The sequence below is a fragment of the Bacillus rossius genome, chromosome 13 (assembly GCF_032445375.1).
Source record: "Bacillus rossius redtenbacheri isolate Brsri chromosome 13, Brsri_v3, whole genome shotgun sequence".
NCBI lineage: Eukaryota > Metazoa > Arthropoda > Insecta > Phasmatodea > Bacillidae > Bacillus > Bacillus rossius.
Window position 1 is genome coordinate 39,939,289 of NC_086340.1, and position 18,598 is coordinate 39,957,886.

At 47.1% G+C, this 18,598-nt stretch overlaps 1 protein-coding gene across 3 annotated transcripts in view; it reads left to right on the forward strand.

Moving 5' to 3' along the window:
* The first annotated feature begins 8,617 nt into the window (after positions 1 to 8,617).
* Positions 8,618 to 18,598, forward strand: part of LOC134538460 (sulfhydryl oxidase 1) — a 43,761-nt gene continuing 33,780 nt past the window's right edge. Inside the window, exons 1-2 of one of the 3 annotated variants that reach the window (XM_063379788.1) lie at positions 8,618 to 9,213; positions 13,850 to 14,102. In XM_063379788.1, the coding sequence (XP_063235858.1) occupies positions 8,919 to 9,213; positions 13,850 to 14,102 (548 nt within the window). In that variant the 5' untranslated portion in view covers positions 8,618 to 8,918. The remainder of the gene's footprint in view (positions 9,214 to 13,849; positions 14,103 to 18,598) is intronic. The other 2 variants (XM_063379789.1, XM_063379790.1) reach the window with 2 other exon arrangements.

The window sequence follows — 18,598 nt, forward strand, 5'->3', positions numbered from 1 at the left end:
AATGCACATCGCGGCTAACGCATAATGGCACACACCCTGCCGAATGGGCGGAGAGGGCCAGCGGGCAGCTACGCGGCGCGGCGCGGACTTGGTGGACCAGGTGGGGGCGCTTCGGAATGCCGTGGTCCGAATTCGCCGACAGCTTTACGCACCGGTTCGATACCGGATGCCCACTCATAGACTGCTCGGCGCAGTTTTATGGGGTTAGACAGCGAGAGGGTGAAGATGCGGAGGCATTCGTAGCCAATAAGATCAGGCTGTTTCGGCGAATTTCGCCTAACCAGGATCCCGCCCAAGCACTGCCAGTCGTGACCAAACTGCTTAGGGACGACCTACAGCCATTCATGCGGCTATACCAAACCACGTCCGTCGTGGACTATGCTCGACAAGCACAGGCCACGGAAAACAACCTCGGCGCCGGGAACCAGCGTCATCAGGCGTCCACGACCCCGCGACGACCTTCGATACTACCCCCACCGCCTCAGGCGACGCAAGATGTTCGCGGGCACGAGGAGCAGTCACGCGGGACAGCCGGACGAGCGCCAGACGTTAGGGTAACCGAAGCCCGGGCCCCCCAGTGCAGGTTAGGTTGCCCGCGCGGCACGTTCCATTGGCACAACGACTGCCCCCGGAGGAACGACTCACCCGGCCCACCGCCACCCACAGCACGACCGGACCCGCCCCCGCAGCGACAGACACCCCCGTTCGCCCCCACCATGTCGGGAAACGGGCCCCGGGGGGACCATTACTGAGTCCCCCGGCCGTGGCACCAGCTGTCCCGCCGAGCGCCCATCAACCCCTACCGACCCTGGGGCAACTGCACAGCCTGCCCGCCGGTCTTATGCGTGTGCTCGTGGAGGTCAACGGACACCCAGCCACCGCACTGATCGACACCGGAGCAAGTGCGGTCTTCGTGCGCCCCAACCTGGTGCCGCCTGGCACAATGCACCCGGAGCAGGGCGAACTACGCCTGGCCACCACCGCCCACACCGGACGGATGATCGGCCGCGCGGATATCAAGGTAAGCCTACGGGAGCTCGACACCAGGGTAAAGGCCATTGTAGTGCAGGATCTGAACGAGGAGGTCGTGCTGGGCATGCCGTGGTTAATTGACCAGGACGCCGTGCTTGAGCTACGTCATGCCCGACTCAACCTGGGCCGGACGGAACGCTACGTGGCTTACGCTATGGGACAGACGCCCGTGCCGGAAGGCACCATCACGACGTTAGCCGACATCCGTCATAATGTCCCTCCACAACACCAGGCCGACATAAACCGAGTGCTGTCGGGACGACCGGGCGTCTTCATGACAACAGGCCCGTTGAGACGCACCACGGTGGCAGAACACCGTATCCCGACCACCTCTGATCAACCAGTGTACGACCCACCACGAGGTTATGGTTTCCACGAACAGCGAGCCATCCGAGAACAAGTCACTGAGATGCTACTGAGCGGCGTTATCGAGCCATCACACAGTGCCTACAACTCCTGTGTCGTTCTGGCCTCCAAGAAGGACGGTACGAACCGGTTCTGCGTCGACTTCCGCCCCCTGAACGCCGTCACTGTTAGTGCCCCGCCCCCTCAAATCAGCGTCGAGGCCGCCGTGGCCGGACTGGGGAAAGCGTGTGTATTCAGCACGCTAGACTTAAAGTCCGGTTACTGGCAGGTGCCGATACGGCGCGAGGACCGGGAAAAAACGGCGTTCACGGTACCCGACGGACGCCGATTCCAGTTCCGAGCCATGCCCTTCGGACTGAAGTGCGCCCCAGCCACCTTCCAGACCATGATGACCAGGGTCCTGGAGGGCTACATCGGGGAGTTCGCCCTGGCATACTTAGATGACGTCATCGTGTTCTCGGAGTCGTGGGAGGACCACTGTCGACATCTGGCGCTGGTGATGGAGAGACTGGCCACCAATCACTTGACCGCTAATCCCGCAAAGTGCCACATTGGGGCGACCGAAGTCGATTTTCTGGGACACATAGTTAGCGAGGACGGCAACAGGCCACAACCGGGTCATCTCCGGCAGATAGCTGAAGCGGAAGTGCCACGCACGCGCAAACGGCTACAGCAATTCGTCGGTCTTATCAACTGGCTGCGAAACTATATACCTAATTTTTCGCAACGGATCGCGCCGCTTACAGACTTGTTGTCGCCCCAGACTCGTTATCGATGGACCCCGCCCGCCCAACTGGCCTTCGACGAGATAAAACAGGAGTTCACCCGATGCCACACACTAGCGCGCATAGACCCTGACCGGCCCTTGGTCCTACAGACCGACGCCAGCGCCCTCGGAACCGGCGCTGTACTGTTCCAGGTCGACGACCAAGGGGAGCGGCAAATAGTGGACTATGCTAGCGCTAAGTTTGGGGCAGCCGAAACACGCTACCACAGCAACGAACAGGAATGTCTCGCCGTCGTGTGGGCGATTAAGAAGTACCGCCCACACCTGGAGGGCCGTCCGTTTACGCTCCGCACGGACAACCGCTGCCTCACCTGGCTGCATACCATGCAGGGGCGGAAGGGGAAACTGATCCGCTGGGCACTGCTCCTACAGTCCTTCGACTTCGTCGTTGAGCACGTGCCCGGCGTCGAGAACCAGCTCCCCGACCTGCTCTCCCGTGAACCCGACACCAGCGAAGGGGTGGTGGATGACCACGACTGGGAAGACGTCCTGCCCCCAGACTACGCCACGGCACGAGGCGCCCAACAACCCGCCTACGCTCAGAACATCGTAGGCGAGGCCACGGACGACGCGCCTCCGAACACGGCCGCCGACGTAGACCGCCGCGTCTTAGAGGCCCAACAGCGATCTCCTGATGCCCACCGCCGTCGGCAATCGGCCGAGAGAGTGGGGCAGACGACCTGGCTCCTCCAAGGGGACAGGATAATGAATAGGTCTCCCGACCCGACGGGAACATGGAGGACCTACGTGCCACCGGAGGCCCGCGAGGCCGTGTTGCTGTTTCACCATGACCACGACCTCGCGGGACATCCGGGGGCAGATCAGACCCACCGGGCCATCGGGCAGTACTACCACTGGCCCGGGGTAGCTCGGGACGTCCGTGAATACATCAAGGGGTGCGAGGTCTGCCAGCAGCGCAAGGCTCGGCGTGGGGACGGGGTGCAACAACAACAACCCCGCCTACCGTCGACGCCATTCCAGACCATCGCCCTCGACGTGATGGGGCCCTACCCGCGCTCACCACGTGGCAAACGGTTCCTGATCGTCATCACGGACATGTTCACCAGGTGGACCGAGGCCTACCCCTGCGGCAACTCCCGGGCGGCAACCATCATCGGCCTACTGACCCGCGAGTTCCTTCCTCGTTGGGGCTACCCCCAATCCGCACTGACGGACAACGGCAGCCAGTTCCTGGGTGCACGTTGGAGGGACTGGTGTCGTGAGGCCCACATCGACCACCACACGACGCCCTCCTACCATCCAAGGGCGAACCCCACTGAGCGCCGGAACCAAGAGCTCAAGATCCAGCTACGACTCCGCCTCGGGGACGATCATGCTCAGTGGGACAGCCACGTCGCCGACGCGCTCTTCTGCGTCCGGAGGCGCGTGAACGCCGCCACCGGCATGACACCTGCGGAGATGGTACAGGGCCACAACCTCCCTCTGCCCGGCGAGTGGGCCACCCACGGCGTCCCCCACCCCGAGGAGCGAGGGGGAGAACGCGACCAACGGCGCACAGCTGAACATGATGCCGCCCGGCAACAGCAGGAACAGTATACCCAACATATCACCCCCCAGACCACCAGGGCACCACCCCCTCTACGGACGGGAGACCTGGTGTTCGTGCGGGTCCACCCGCTGTCCACCGCCCCGCGGAATTACTGCGCCGGACTCGCACCCCGTTGGCGGGGGCCCTACGTTGTCCAACGCCGCGTGGGAGCGACCTCGTACCGGATCAACCTGGGTGGTCGCCATGTCCGGAAAATTCATCGAGACGACCTCCGGCTAGCGGCCGTACCGGGTGCCCCGCCGCCCGATGGAGCGGATGACGACGGCCCAGTGGAACCCCGAGACGACGATGAAACAACTCCGGCCACCATGAGCCCGACGCCGCATGGGATGGGCCCCGCGGACGAGCCCCACCCCAACCCAAATGGAACCCCGGACCAGGCCGTTACCCCTCAAGGGGCTCAACGGGGCACCACGCGCCCCAAGAGGCTCTGCTTCGCCCCCACGACGGCAGGCGAAGAAGGCCACGGAGCTGGGCCCGCGTCTCAGAGGGGCGAGGGGTCGCCTGGCGAGAGAGTAGACCGCCCCCGCCGAAGACGACGCCGCCCTGCTCGGCGTCGGGGCTGTGTCCCCGACCGCGCCCCCGACGGGAATATGACGAGTCCCACAGGCGAAGTCCGCGTGACACGCCCAAGCGACGGCCCGGGAACCAGCACGGACAATCGGCTCGGCACGTCCGGCCCCGGGACGCCAACGCCCGGGACCCCCCCATCCGACCCGGCCACGGTCTTCATGGGCCCCGACGGGGATTCCAGCCGGAGCACGAATAGGCCACGACGGGAGCGCCACCCTCCGACGTGGCTCCAGGACTATGTGCTCGACGACGGCGAGCCAGGCGCCGCAACGCCGCCGCCCGACCCGGCAGCCACTGTCGCGTCGCCCCGCAGCGAACCCGCCGGACGTGAACACTCCCCAAACCGGGAGAGCTCCATCGCCCACGACGTGGCCCTACAAGGGGGAACGGACCGGGATTGGTCAGGCCAGTGTCGAATTACGGAGGCGACGCCGTCGGAGCTCAGGGACCTTGACGGGAACATGTCCGACGCGAACCCCGTCATCACGGAACCAGACGAGCCACTAAGCATTGCTACGGGAAGGCCACGACGGGAGCGCCACCCGCCGACGTGGCTCCAGGACTATGTGCTAGACGACAGCGAGCCGTGCGTCGCGACGCCGCCTCCCGGCCCAGCTGACATCGCAGGGATTGGGGCGGCGTCCCCATGCGCCGCGATGCTGCCTCCCGGCCCCGCTGCCTTCGCAGGGACTGAGGCAGCGTCCCCGTGCGCCACCGCTTCGTTCATCGCGACGCCGCCTCCCGGCCCAGCTGACATCGCAGGGATTGGGGCGGCGTCCCCATGCGCCGCGATGCTGCCTCCCGGCCCCGCTGCCTTCGCAGGGACTGAGGCAGCGTCCCCGTGCGCCACCGCTTCGTTCATCGCGACGCCGCCTCCCGGCCCAGCTGACATCGCAGGGATTGGGGCGGCGTCCCCATGCGCCGCGATGCTGCCTCCCGGCCCCGCTGCCTTCGCAGGGACTGAGGCAGCGTCCCCGTGCGCCAACGCTTCGTTCATCGCGACGCCGCCTCCCGGCCCAGCTGACATCGCAGGGATTGGGGCGGCGTCCCCATGCGCCGCGATGCTGCCTCCCGGCCCCGCTGCCTTCGCAGGGACTGAGGCAGCGTCCCCGTGCGCCACTGCTTCGTTCATCGCGACGCCGCCTCCCGGCCCAGCTGACATCGCAGGGATTGGGGCGGCGTCCCCATGCGCCGCGATGCTGCCTCCCGGCCCCGCTGCCTTCGCAGGGACTGAGGCAGCGTCCCCGTGCGCCAACGCTTCGTTCATCGCGACGCCGCCTCCCGGCCCAGCTGACATCGCAGGGATTGGGGCGGCGTCCCCATGCGCCGCGATGCTGCCTCCCGGCCCCGCTGCCTTCGCAGGGACTGAGGCAGCGTCCCCGTGCGCCACCGCTTCGTTCATCGCGACGCCGCCTCCCGGCCCAGCTGACATCGCAGGGATTGGGGCGGCGTCCCCATGCGCCGCGATGTTGCCTCCCGGCCCCGCTGCCTTCGCAGGGACTGAGGCAGCGTCCCCGTGCGCCAACGCTTCGTTCATCGCGACGCCGCCTCCCGGCCCAGCTGACATCGCAGGGATTGGGGCGGCGTCCCCATGCGCCGCCATATCTATGCAGCACACGTTCAAGTGCTGTATTTGGCTGAAGATACCAAGTGACGTCGGAGACTAATCGGCAAAACCGGGCTTCTCTAGGGGGGGGCGTTTGACGTCGTACCGACGCTACCCTTAAGCCGGTTTCACCCGATCAGTGGCAGGTTGCCCTTTCGGAGCGCATCCTCTCCAAACCCCGGACGAGTCAAGTGAGAGCTCCGCCACGGGACCTAATTCGATGCATAACTTATAAACATAATATAAGTACAATGATCAGTCCCGTTAATTTCAATCACCACCAACACTTTAATTACTTAGTTAATCAATGCGCATCAGTGTAATTACGTGTAAACAACAGTCGTCCACTGACTTATATTTTCAAACAGTTACTTGCTAGTTTGTCATATATCAAGCCCTCAGCAATTAGTTTCCAGATACTAATTTGTAATTAAGTACCTGGAACGATTTTTTTACTTAAACTTATAGTTGTAAGGTGATATAAGTGTCTTGGCGCGCGGCGCGGGGTGGTGGGGGTAGCCCGGAAGCTACCCCGCGCGGCGGCCATCTTCCGGCAGTCTTCTCCAAGCTCAGGCCCGGGGCGCAACTAACGTTCCGTGAGCGGCCATCATCTTTGAATTCAACGATCACTCATTCTGCCATGTGAGTAATTACCCCAAAACTTCCTTTTATTAGCTGCCCACGTGTCCCCGAGCCCTTTTTCCGCGGATCCGGGACTATCCCGACCGGCTTAAAGAGCATCGAGTGCAACTGCGCCACTGGCTCCACTTGCGGTACTGGCCGTCTCCAGTGAACTTTTTAATTAACATGTCGTGCAAATGCCTGCCGGTATCACGAGCGAATAATTTGTAACGCCAAGCTTCGTAACGCCATCACGCGACCCCCCATGGTAACATACGGCACTGGCCGCCTCCAGTGAACTTTTAACCCGCAAGACTGCCGCGGAGTTAGATCGTAGCGTAATAATTAATTAGTGTTTTCATTGGGTAACCCGGAACTTGTACCGTGTACCAACGTAACTTGTCATTCGTGAGTAACGACTAATAAAGTTACTCAGAAACGTCCCCGTGTGTAATTTCAGTGTTCTTGTAATCCCATCAGCCAGGCATGCAACCCCCTATATTGCTTAGGGCGTATCCAGCACCAACACAGTAAGTTCGTCGTCATCGTAAGCCGACTTATCTAGCGGACCACGCTGGGGCAGAAAGAACCCACGATTCATCTCATGGTCTAGTTCAGGCTAGCCTGGCGCCCACCGGACATTCAATCCACATACACGTCACTGCAACCCGCTAGATATTCCCCCTCAGCTCCCACAGAGAGACGGGCGGCGGCACATACTAACTCCAATTTGTAGAAGGGACGAGTGATGTTAATTTAGCCTTAATAATTAATGTAGGAATTTAGCACCCTTAAAATCTCTTATTAACGTGTCACATTAGAAACTAACATAATGAGGTCAACCCTGGCGCGAGGGACACCGAGCCTCGGCCGGGCGCCATGAAATCACGCCAGTACAGCGCGACTCGTGGACCGGGGCGGACGCACGTCCCACGGAGAGACATCATCCATTGTCTGCATTGAACTCACTTCTCGTAATTATAGTCACTTTCTCGAAACCTCTTTTTACTTATCTCTCCGTGCGTACCCGGTCAAATTTTCGGTCCAGGACTTAATCCGGCCGCATAACTTTTAAAACCCCCTGCACCACACTTGGTCTGCGGGGTAGTTTCAGTATACGGCACGGGCCGCCTCCAATCGCCCTCACCCCTCTTTTGAGTAACCAGGCTCAGAACCGCCTAGTGCCACGCTAATACGTAATATTTAGTAACTTTGTGCGACGCCTTGAATCTAGAACGTTTTCTTTTGTAAACTTGTGCGATGCACCACCGCGTAACATTCAATAAACTTGTGCGACGCACCTTCGCGTAACATTTTTTGTGAACTTGTGCCACGTCTTATTACGCAATTTTCAAACTAACTTTGTGTAATTGTGTAACTTCTGTATTGTGTGACGTCACCCTCTGTACGACGTGGCATGTAATCAACGGTATTACACCAAACCCACAGTCGCATGAATAAACGACGCACGTCATTTGTTGCATCACTTCAGCATCTGATTAATTAACCATACGACTCCCAACCACCGCCAAGTAGGGAATTCCCCATAACCCACGCAACACCGCCGACGGTCCTAGTGGGCCACGCAGGGCAACCGACCCCACGACCCACCTATCGACTAGAAACAGAGCTAGTCTGGCGCCCATCCGGAAACAATACATCGACAACAGCCATTCCCGCTAGGAGCCGCACCGGGACTCGAGCCCGAGACCCCGGACGACGGCACATTAACTGCAAAAGTGACTAATGATTAAGAGAAAACACAAAAACTTAAGAACTACTTAATTAGTTTAATAGTAATAAAAAATATAAAAAATACATAGAAAGGGTTCTATTTATAATTAATATTTTTGAGTATGATATGTGTTATTTCTATTGTAATTTCTTATGACTATTACCGCTAAATATTACAAGAACGATTATGAAACCCTGAACATGTTTGTAATAATCATCGATATTACTGTTATTAGTATTCGACGTGTGTGGTAAAACATAATAATAAATGTGTATAGGCTATTTTGATATTGATAACCATACGGATACATGTGTTTATTTTGTTGTTGTTGTTGTTGTTGTTGTTGTTAAGATATTGGGGTCGTTACCACAACGCCGAAATACCATAACGCCGAATGTCAAAATTGACCACAACGCCTACAGCTAGAAAACTGCTGTGTACCACACCATTTTCTCATATTACAATGTTTGTTTATCTTTGGTCTGTTGTGAATCATTTGTTTAACTCACTTGAAGCGATTGCAACAGATGTTTGAAAGTGTTTTAATGTTTTTGTTCTGTATTGTAAAGAAATTGTTATAAATACATTGGTTTTTTACTAGAGTAATTTGCAGTGAACGGGTTTAAAAATGAGAATATGTCTTGTTTCGAAAGTGTACATGGTTGTGGTTGTACTCTTGTCAGTTATAAACACTTCGCTAAATGCTGTTTTGAATCTGGAAACAAAGAAATTATACGATGACTTAAAATCTGGACGGGGACTTTATACTGGTGATGATAAGGTCATTGTTCTCAATTCCACAAGTTTTAAATCGTCTGTTTTTGGATCTAAGAATGCTTGGCTGGTTGAGTTTTACAACAGTTGGTGTGGATTTTGCCACAGATTTGCACCAGTATTGCGCTCTTTGGCAGCTGATATTTATGGTAGGTATTCATTACAATTACTATCCACAATAAATATTAAATAATAAATTGTGTAGATACATTGTTTTAGGTAATTTCTTAACCAACCGTTCAACCACTTAGCAGTATTTTTAATGTAACTAAAATAACCTTACCAACCATTATCACTATTGATGGTTTGTTAGCTTTGATAACATTAAAAACTAAGCAATCTAGAGTAGACTGTTGGTTAGTTTAGGTTTAGCTACATTAAAAATACTTAAAAATATGTTTTGATGGTTGGTTAGGTTAGCTTGTAAAATACTGTAAAATAGTTTGCATATTTTGTAGCAATGAATTGCTGTGATACTAAAATAAATAGTTTTAAGTATAGTTCTACAAACTGAACATCAGTCTGTAAACACTATTTTAGTAGGTTCTGATTACTTATGCAATTTTTTAGTAAACAGTAACTAAGGAACCCCAAAATACATTTATTAAAATTTTTTAATGTAGATTTATTGCAAGGATCATTTGGGTCAAGTTCAAAACTGGCCTTACTATTGGTCAGAAATAAAGTAGGGGAAATGTATGATGTCATGAAAGTTGGCTTATGATTACAAAACTGAAGTAGCACCAATTTTTGATAGTGCAGTGGAAACATTTTTTTTTTTTTTAGTGAGTTTTGGAGGGATTGTAGAACGAGGAGTTAATAAGTAGAATAAATGATGTTTATGAAGTGAAAAAACGAGAACTCAATAAGTAATATGTAGGTATGAGGATTTTATTGGATATGTGTGTGTAAATAAGTCATGAGAAAAGAGCAAGGTTGTGTTTGTTTATATTAATATAACGTTGCAGTGTAGAGAAAGTATGTGTGATTATACTAAACAGGAAAGCGATGGTTCATGTTTTGCGATCTAGAAAAAATAAAATGGAGGAATGGCAATTGTTTTATGTGTAAGTTTAATATCTACAAGAGAAATATTGACTGTAAACGACTATTGCCATAAAGCTAAGATGTTAAGTGGTTTTTAAAGGGTGTTAGTTTTTTGCAATTTGGAGTTGTGAATTTGTATTGATGTGTTAGCTGAGAGATGTGTTGTTTGTAATGTTTGGTGAAATAGTTTATTTAGTTAAGTGAATCATAAAATGTAGTAGGTAATGTTAAAAATGGCCATGCTTATGTTGGTCGCACTTAAGTTTTAAGCAAGTAAACTGTGCGCACAATCGTACAAAATAAGGACTCTATCAAACGTTTATATAGGTCTGAGGCTGTTGATTGTACTAGCGGGAATATATTTGACATTAGATACGGGAAAAGGTTGTCAAATGAATGTTGCAATGAAAAAAAAAAAAATCATTGGTCTGACAGAATTGGTGTGAACCAAGTGCTGATACATGAATAAGCACTTTAATTTTTGAAAAATTAAAATGGAAATATCCGGACAGTAATTTCAGTTTCACTGCCACTAAAGGATGGTTTGGAATGTTCGTGTAAAGGTACGCAACGTGAGTTGAAGGCCATGCATGCCAACCAGCCGACTGCCGATAAGTAGATAACTACTTATCTCCTGTTACGTGCTGATGTATTTGTCAGACAAAGCATTCAATGGAAGGCTTATAAAGATAAATGGTGTGACATATTTATTTTTAAGTGTTATTCTATTCATTTATATTATGTAAAGAATATTTCCTTACACATTTTGGAACACATTAAGTAAATTAACCTTGCTATTTATAGAGACAAATGCTTCAGAATATGCAAACTCGAATAACACAAACATTTTTAGGAACATGTTAGTTGTTCAAAGTGAGGGTTTGGTGTATATTTATGTTTACATCCTGATATGGTAGGGATTTTGATGAAGTCAACAATAAGGTTGTGCTGAAGTAATTACGATCTCTACGTTCTTACGGCACAAGTGCGAAAATGGGAATTTTGGATTGAGAATATTCATATGCTTGTTTTACAAAAGTTGGTGTTGATGAGAAAAGTAAAATAGTGTACAGAATATATTTTCTGTAACGTGTTTTCTGTAAAATGTGTTATCGCAAAATATAATTAACCGGGCAGGATTATAGTGTATAATACAATACCGTAGGAAATGAATCTTCAGTATCATGTTCAATACTTAAATATATAGGACTGAAGTATAGAACAGGGTACCGTGGAAAATATTACTTTGGTATCATGTCCTATACTAGAGTAGGTAGGACTGAAGTATAGAACACAATACCGTGGGAAATATTAATTCAGTATCGTATCCTATACTAGAATAGGTAGGGCTGTAGTATAGAATATGATACCCAAAAGTTAGTTTGATAGAGAAACGTGGTTTGTTCAAAACAATCATGTGAATGTTCCGAGCCCAAAACCCCCATATTCCCGTGCTTTTCCCATAAGAATGTAGTAGTGGTAATACGTCAACGTCGCCATGTTGGAGACGTCATCAGTATTGTTCAGTATCGAGATCTAGACTGCTAGTCGCTTTTTTCTAGATAATTATGATTATTTATTTTAAATCAGGAAATACATGAGCAATGTAATAGCTCGTCAATTTTTGCCACCATGCGATCAATGAGAATAAACAGTTCTTGACTCCCGCCAAATGCCACCCTACTCGTCTCTTATTGGTTATTGTGTCATTCATCCGCAATAGAAGTAAATTATATTAATTTCTCTCCTATGCAGATGACTGTTCTACCAACATGTAGTTTGTGAATTTTTAGGTTCGAATTCATGACTGTCAAATCTTGTGCACAAACACATTTTCTGTGTTATTGTTATTTTTAATATTATTAATTCACTTTTAATTTTTTTTTATACACAATTCTATGCATAGCAAATCCTTCCCCGCTGCCAGAGATGATTCAAACACGTGGCATCCACTCTGTTTTCTCCCAGAATCCTTTTGGTTATTGTTGTTTCTCCTCTGAAGGATATGGGCCATTCACACTTATACATGGCTATGTGGGGCAGTGATGAACTTTTCAAAATAGCTATTGCCCTTGTGATTCTAGTTGTGGTAGATTTTTTTAAGTTTTTAAAATTTGTCTGTGTTATGTGTAAACATATCTTTACTGATAGTAACTGCCTGTTAAAATGTTATAAATTTTTTTAACACAATATTTTTTTTTTTCCTGTGGGAAAAGTAAAACATCTAATTTTACACATTATGTAGGTATTTCGTTGCATTTTTCAGGTTTCGTAAATGTGATTTTAATGTTTTTCAGTATTTATATCTGCACCTAACATTTTAATTTGAGCACTTGGATAGGCCTAACTTGTCTAAATATCACAGCTTTATTATCAGGGTGTCTGCAGGTTATGGAAGTCAGGAAAAAGTAACGAAACTGAAGTTCTGGTTACTACTCGCGAAGTTACATTAAGTAAGTAATGACTGACTGATCTCGGTGGACACTTCCTGTTTGGCTATCAAGCCAGAAATTATATTCAGAAACATTCAGTTGCTTCTTTCGTTAGTTCAATTTGAGGCATGCAGTATCATGATCTCTATCCAATTTGAATTCCAAGCCAGAAATAAAAGTAATGTGTTTGATTTTGAAAGCTACATGTGTATTTATTAAATACATTTTTTAAAAACTCCTCGACCATTTTTTCTCAAGCACATCTACCTAAAAATTCCATTGGCCATACCTGCTTTCCTACCAAACAGTTGGACAGTTATCATCGGACCAAGTCACAAACATACAAACGCGGATTGCTTTAGTTGTTGTGGAGACCTCACTTCGCAGTAATGGGTGCTGAAAAACACAAAACATGAATTTCCACCAGCTTCTTACTAACTTGGCATTTTGTTATTTTTGTTATTTTTGTTATTTTTTTGCCCCTCACTTCAGTTTATAGTTGCATATCAAATATATAAATAGTTGAAGAATGAAGAATGTTCACTTAAAATTTGCACATTCCTGCAAATGGTAAATCTGTTTTGTACTATGTATAATTTTTGTTATATTAAAAAATGACTGTGATATAGGCTAAAATGTTCATGAAAATGTCTTGAAATTGGTTCACCAGGTAATTGTAGACACCCTGGTTTTTAGTCTTATTTTCTATACATACAGTAAAATATTGGGTGGTAATTTTCTAGAGTAGATCTTTAAGAAAAAATTTCTTAAACTGGTATTTTTGAGTTTCTCACATTTTATTTGATTATTTTGTAAAATTACATTGTAGTACTGGTAGTTCACTATTTTGAACATTTAGTTTTGTTATGGAGGCTAGATTTCAATTACTGTCAAACCTTGTCAAAATATTTATAATGGTGTGATCGATTAGCTAGATTTATAGTTATTTAAAGTGCTATTTATTGTTTTTAACTGTTGATTGGGTCAGGTAACGGACATTCAAGGTACTGAATGGTATTTTTTAGTGACAACTAGCACTCAAAAAACACCATTTTCGGATGATTTTTTTATAGGCAAAATTACGTGGTATTCAAACCTGTGTAATTTCGAAATTATTTAATTTACTGTATACAATTTAGTGTAGTATTCAACATAAATTTTATCAAATTTGTTTTGAAAAGGTTTTTAACGTTCTAACACAGAAGTGGGCATGTTCGTGCATGTTTATCGTATGAAGTAAATGACCCTGGGACATGAAGAAGCGGTAGGGAAGTGTGGTTGATGACGTGCTGGGTCTGTGCGGCAGCGTGGCGGGACGTGCTGAGCGTGGCCGCGGTGGACTGCTCCACCGACGACAACAACCCGCTGTGCCGCGAGTACGAGGTCATGTACTACCCCATGCTGAAGCTGTTCCCGGCGGGCGCTCGGCCGGCCGCCCTGGGCTCGGAGGTGGACAAGGGCAACACCGTGGACAGCATCCGGGGCTCCCTGGCCGGGCTGCTGCGGAGGGAGCAGGTGGAGGGGCGGGGCGCGGGCTGGCCCAACATCACCCCCTACAGGTGCGACGCACTTGACCGGCCCGGCTATGTGGTCGCTTGAGGAGCAACACCGCCCGGGGCGACGCATTCTGTTGGATGTTTGGCGAGGTCGCTTCGTGAGAAGACACTGAATGCTTAACTTGATGTAAATTTTGGACATACTCCATTGCTAAGCTATTTTCTTTTCCAAATTCCTCAGAGAAATACGCATACCGGTTCCATACCGGGCATTGATATTATCTTTGAAAGATTTGTGCAATGGGAGTGCATGACTTGATGTAAGCTTTTGGATATACACCATTGCTAATGCTTACTTTTCCACCGAGAAAATATAAACCAATTTTAAAAAAAATTTCGAGCAGTGTTGTGTCTCAAGCGACAATATCTTAGATACAAAAGGGGTATCTGATCTGTTTAAAAAATAATAATTATTGCCTTATTAGGTAGAAAACTAATATCTAACCTGTTTGTCACCTAAATAGGCAGTAATAATGTATGTTTTGCATTCTGCAATGGGGAAAAAAAAGTATATTTGCTAGGCAACCATGATAAAAAAAAATTGTTTGGTTAATAAACTGTACATCTGATTTTTTTTACTAAGATTAATCAAAATTAAGTGATTGAAACTACTGTGTATTAATTTGAAACAAATTTTTGTTTGAAACAATAATAGTGCTAATTTTAAATTGTGTAAGAAAATCTTTTATATTCAAAATTTGCATACCTATATATTTATATACGGAATGAGATGGTTTCCAGTACTGTTGATCACCTTGACGACACATAATAATTATTACTAAGTGACAATAAGTGACAAGGTAAACGAGCAAGTGAAAATAGTTACAGTAAACTCTCGATTATCCGGGCCTGGATTATCCGGTTTTCGGGTTATCCGCGCTTGATTTTTTTATGAAATTGTAAAAAAAATGACGGGGTGTAGCTACGCCGTGACTGCGCTGCACTTTTTTTTTTTTACTGCTGTGTCAGAAAGCTATTTATAGTAGGGCCGCGACGTCTTGGCGGGTCGACTCCCTAGAGCTCAGCGACCTTGTAATCGACACGTCCCTCCTTGTCTGCTCCGCAGATAACAACGGCCTGGAAGTCTCCATGCCGTTCCGAAAACATTGGTCGAGAACAATCTCACGTACGGTGCAACACAGCGCAGATCTTAATGATACAAAGATGCGATAATGATTTACGGTAATTTATTATTTAAAGGTAGTGCACCATTTGCTCGACTGGGCAGCTTAGTTAAACATAGTTAAACATAGCTATACAATTCTTTAAAGTTAAGAACTAAATTTGTAATTGTGGGTTGCTGTAGGAAACACAATTAATTAAGACTTGCATGTAACTCCCTCGCTGATGCTTACTTTTCCATTTGGTTTGGCTGAAATGTGAAGACGATCGACATGACACTTTCACGCACTTCAAGAACCTTACCACTTTTATGCACACGGGTTGGTATTTTTTCCATAACAGCACTCTGAAAGAACCATTTTAGTAATTTCGAGGGGTCCGAAAACCATATTTATAACAAACCATCCTCGCGTATTTTATAGTCTTCTGTTGTTGTGCTTGCTTTATAAACAAGATAGGCTCCAGGAAGGAAACCCTGCCTAGAACCAACGCTTAAAACTATCAGTCTGTGCGCTGCATTTCCTGTTGCCATTACCTACACCTTCAACGTCACCTTTCTTTTGCCAACATTTCTGAAAGGTTAAATTAGTGTCAACCCAGGATTCATCCATGTCAAATATATTCTTCCCAGCCTCCCTGCACTGTTTCATCTGAGTCAGCTACCGTTATCGCCAAGCAACAACGTCAGATCTTTCGAGAAGAAGCATTCGCTTATTTTGGCTTCTTCTCCACACAAAACCCATTTCTTTGAGTATTTTACGCAGCGATGTCTTTCCCTAACTCCATCCGATTTTTTCTTTCAAAACTGGCAGTAGTTTCCTTGTCGTTTTTTTTACTGCATAAAATTCGTGGCTAGTGTCTCTGATCACTCTTCTATCAAAGTCATCAACTGACAACAAACGTTTCCCAGTTTTTTTTTTTTTGGCTTGAAATGAATAATTAAACATGAGAGGCTGTTTAACGGTCAAATAAAGGAGTGATATATATATATGTAAATATAAACATATAAATTGTAAATAAATAATGTATTAATATAATATACATTAATATATATCATAAAATCATATATATCATAAAATATATAATGCAATATATAATGTATATAATATAATATAATATCATGTAATATAATGCAATATAATGTGTAGCAATATCGGCTACACTTGTAGATAAAAAATATTCAAATAAGCGGTGCAGAAAGTTTGGAAAATTGCCAAATGCAAAACAAACAAACCGCGGGTGAAATTACGGGGAATGCGTTGAAAAACTTATAATGTTGTTGTTTGTTTTTTATTTGGCGTCTCTCTGTTATGTTTTCAGATGCGCGAAACTGATCTTTGGCTTATACCTGTGTATCGCGCAGCTCTTTCGGTTGCATTTGTTAGAGGTACTAGCAGACATTTGTTGGCAGCTTCTTCATCACAACACTGGATTACACTACTTATAATTTCCCTCTCCCCACTATGTATTACTTTATTGTATCTTGAACGTCCTGCGTCGGGCTCCATTGTTCAATTCAGACTGAGAGCGTGGCGCCTGATGTTTTTGCTATGAACCGCATAGCGGCTGATGTGCGCGCGCAGCTGCTTCCCCTCTCATTAACTCTTCCCCGCTTCCCCGCAAAACGACACGCCAAGACGTCGCGGCCCTACAGTACCTGACCCTTCAGACCCTCATTCCCCCGCCACCTTCACCCGTCAATTTTTCACACTTTAAACCAAAAAGGAATGCCTTGACTGCTGATTCCGGCTCAACTCGCCCCCCCCCCCCCCCCTGGCCCCCTTTTCTTTTTCTTTTCAAGCGTTCTTTTCACAGCGCCCCGCTACGCTAAAAAAAAAAGGTCCCTCTACCTCTTTTACCTTCCCACACTCCTGACGGCTGGAAGAGGCATTTTTCACGCAGTTATTTACATCAGTTCTCCCAGGCACATTTGTTTTTGTAATCATGTCTGGTAATAGGAAAGGTAAAGTGCTGACAATAGCAGAGAAGTTAGAAGTTGTGGACAGGTTAAAAAAAAAAAAAAGAGAAACTGCCGCGCAATTAGCACAGGAATATGAAATTGGAATCCAAACCGTGTGAGACATTAATAAAAGTGAAGAAAAACTTTTGCAGTTTGCTAGTAGATCAGACAGTGTGGCAGGGCCTTCTAAACGTAAAAGCATGAAAACATCTACCCACGCAGATGTTGACAAAGCTTTGTATGTTTGGTTTAGGTTGTTAAAAGGGTGGAGGGAGATGCTGAGTTGGGACTGCCATAGCTCTCCCTCCCGTAGCAATAAAGGGGACAGGAGAAGGATGGTGGCAACACAGTGCCAGTGTTGTTTACGGTCCAATAAGCTGGGACACGGTATACAAAGACTTTGCTTGTACTCATAGAATTCTACTGAACAGACACTCTTTTGCCAGTAAATACTCCATTTTTAAGTGGTGAAGGATTATCCGGGTTTTTTTATGGGCATTCAATTATCCGGGCATCGGAAGGTCCCAATTAACACGGATAATCGAGAGTTTACTGTACTATCATTTCACCTGAACTGTCACTACATTGTGTGTGTATGTGTTGCCAACTGCCTGGCACACCCATCAGTAATCACATTCATACAACATAACACATGTCAAACAAATGCAGTGACTCTTAGCCAAATACTAGACTCTAAAAAATAACACTCTTTTCCGTACAGTAACTAGCAAACTAATCCATTAAATAATTTAAATATATATACAGTTATGCAAACCATTTAATGTTAAAAATGCTAAAATATATTCATATTTAATATAAAGTTTAAATAATTTAAAAATACAGGTTTGCAAACCACTTAATATTTAAAATGCTAAAGTAAGTTTCAGTATTTCTATTTATGTTAATTACTTTACTAAAAGGTAATCTACCTGTTACAGGAGTTAGATTTATTGTACGAAACACTGATAGTGATACATACATAAATTCAGAAATGTCATTAATTTTCTTTGTTTCCGCAATAAATAAATAATACTCCATAATTTCGTAACTGGGTCGCAAATCAGTAATAATTACGTGAAATCTGTAAAACTTGGCAGCACTGATATATGTGTGTGTTTTTAATGTGTTTTAATACACTGTGTATTATAATATACTTGTAAGTTTGTTAGAGGGATTGAGACAGGGAAAACAGGGAAACTGACTGAATTAAGAGTGTGGGAACCCTGAGCAAGAGATTGGGAATTATAATCTCATAATAATAAAAACAAATTTTAAAAATATTGAACATCAAAAACAAAAAAAATGGCACATGGGCTAGAATACCTCCGTTGCATGTATGTCGTGTTTGTGTGGCAAGGCCCACTTGTTTGCCTCAAGTTTACTGACATGAATGGATAGCCTAGGCCCTAGGGCATGT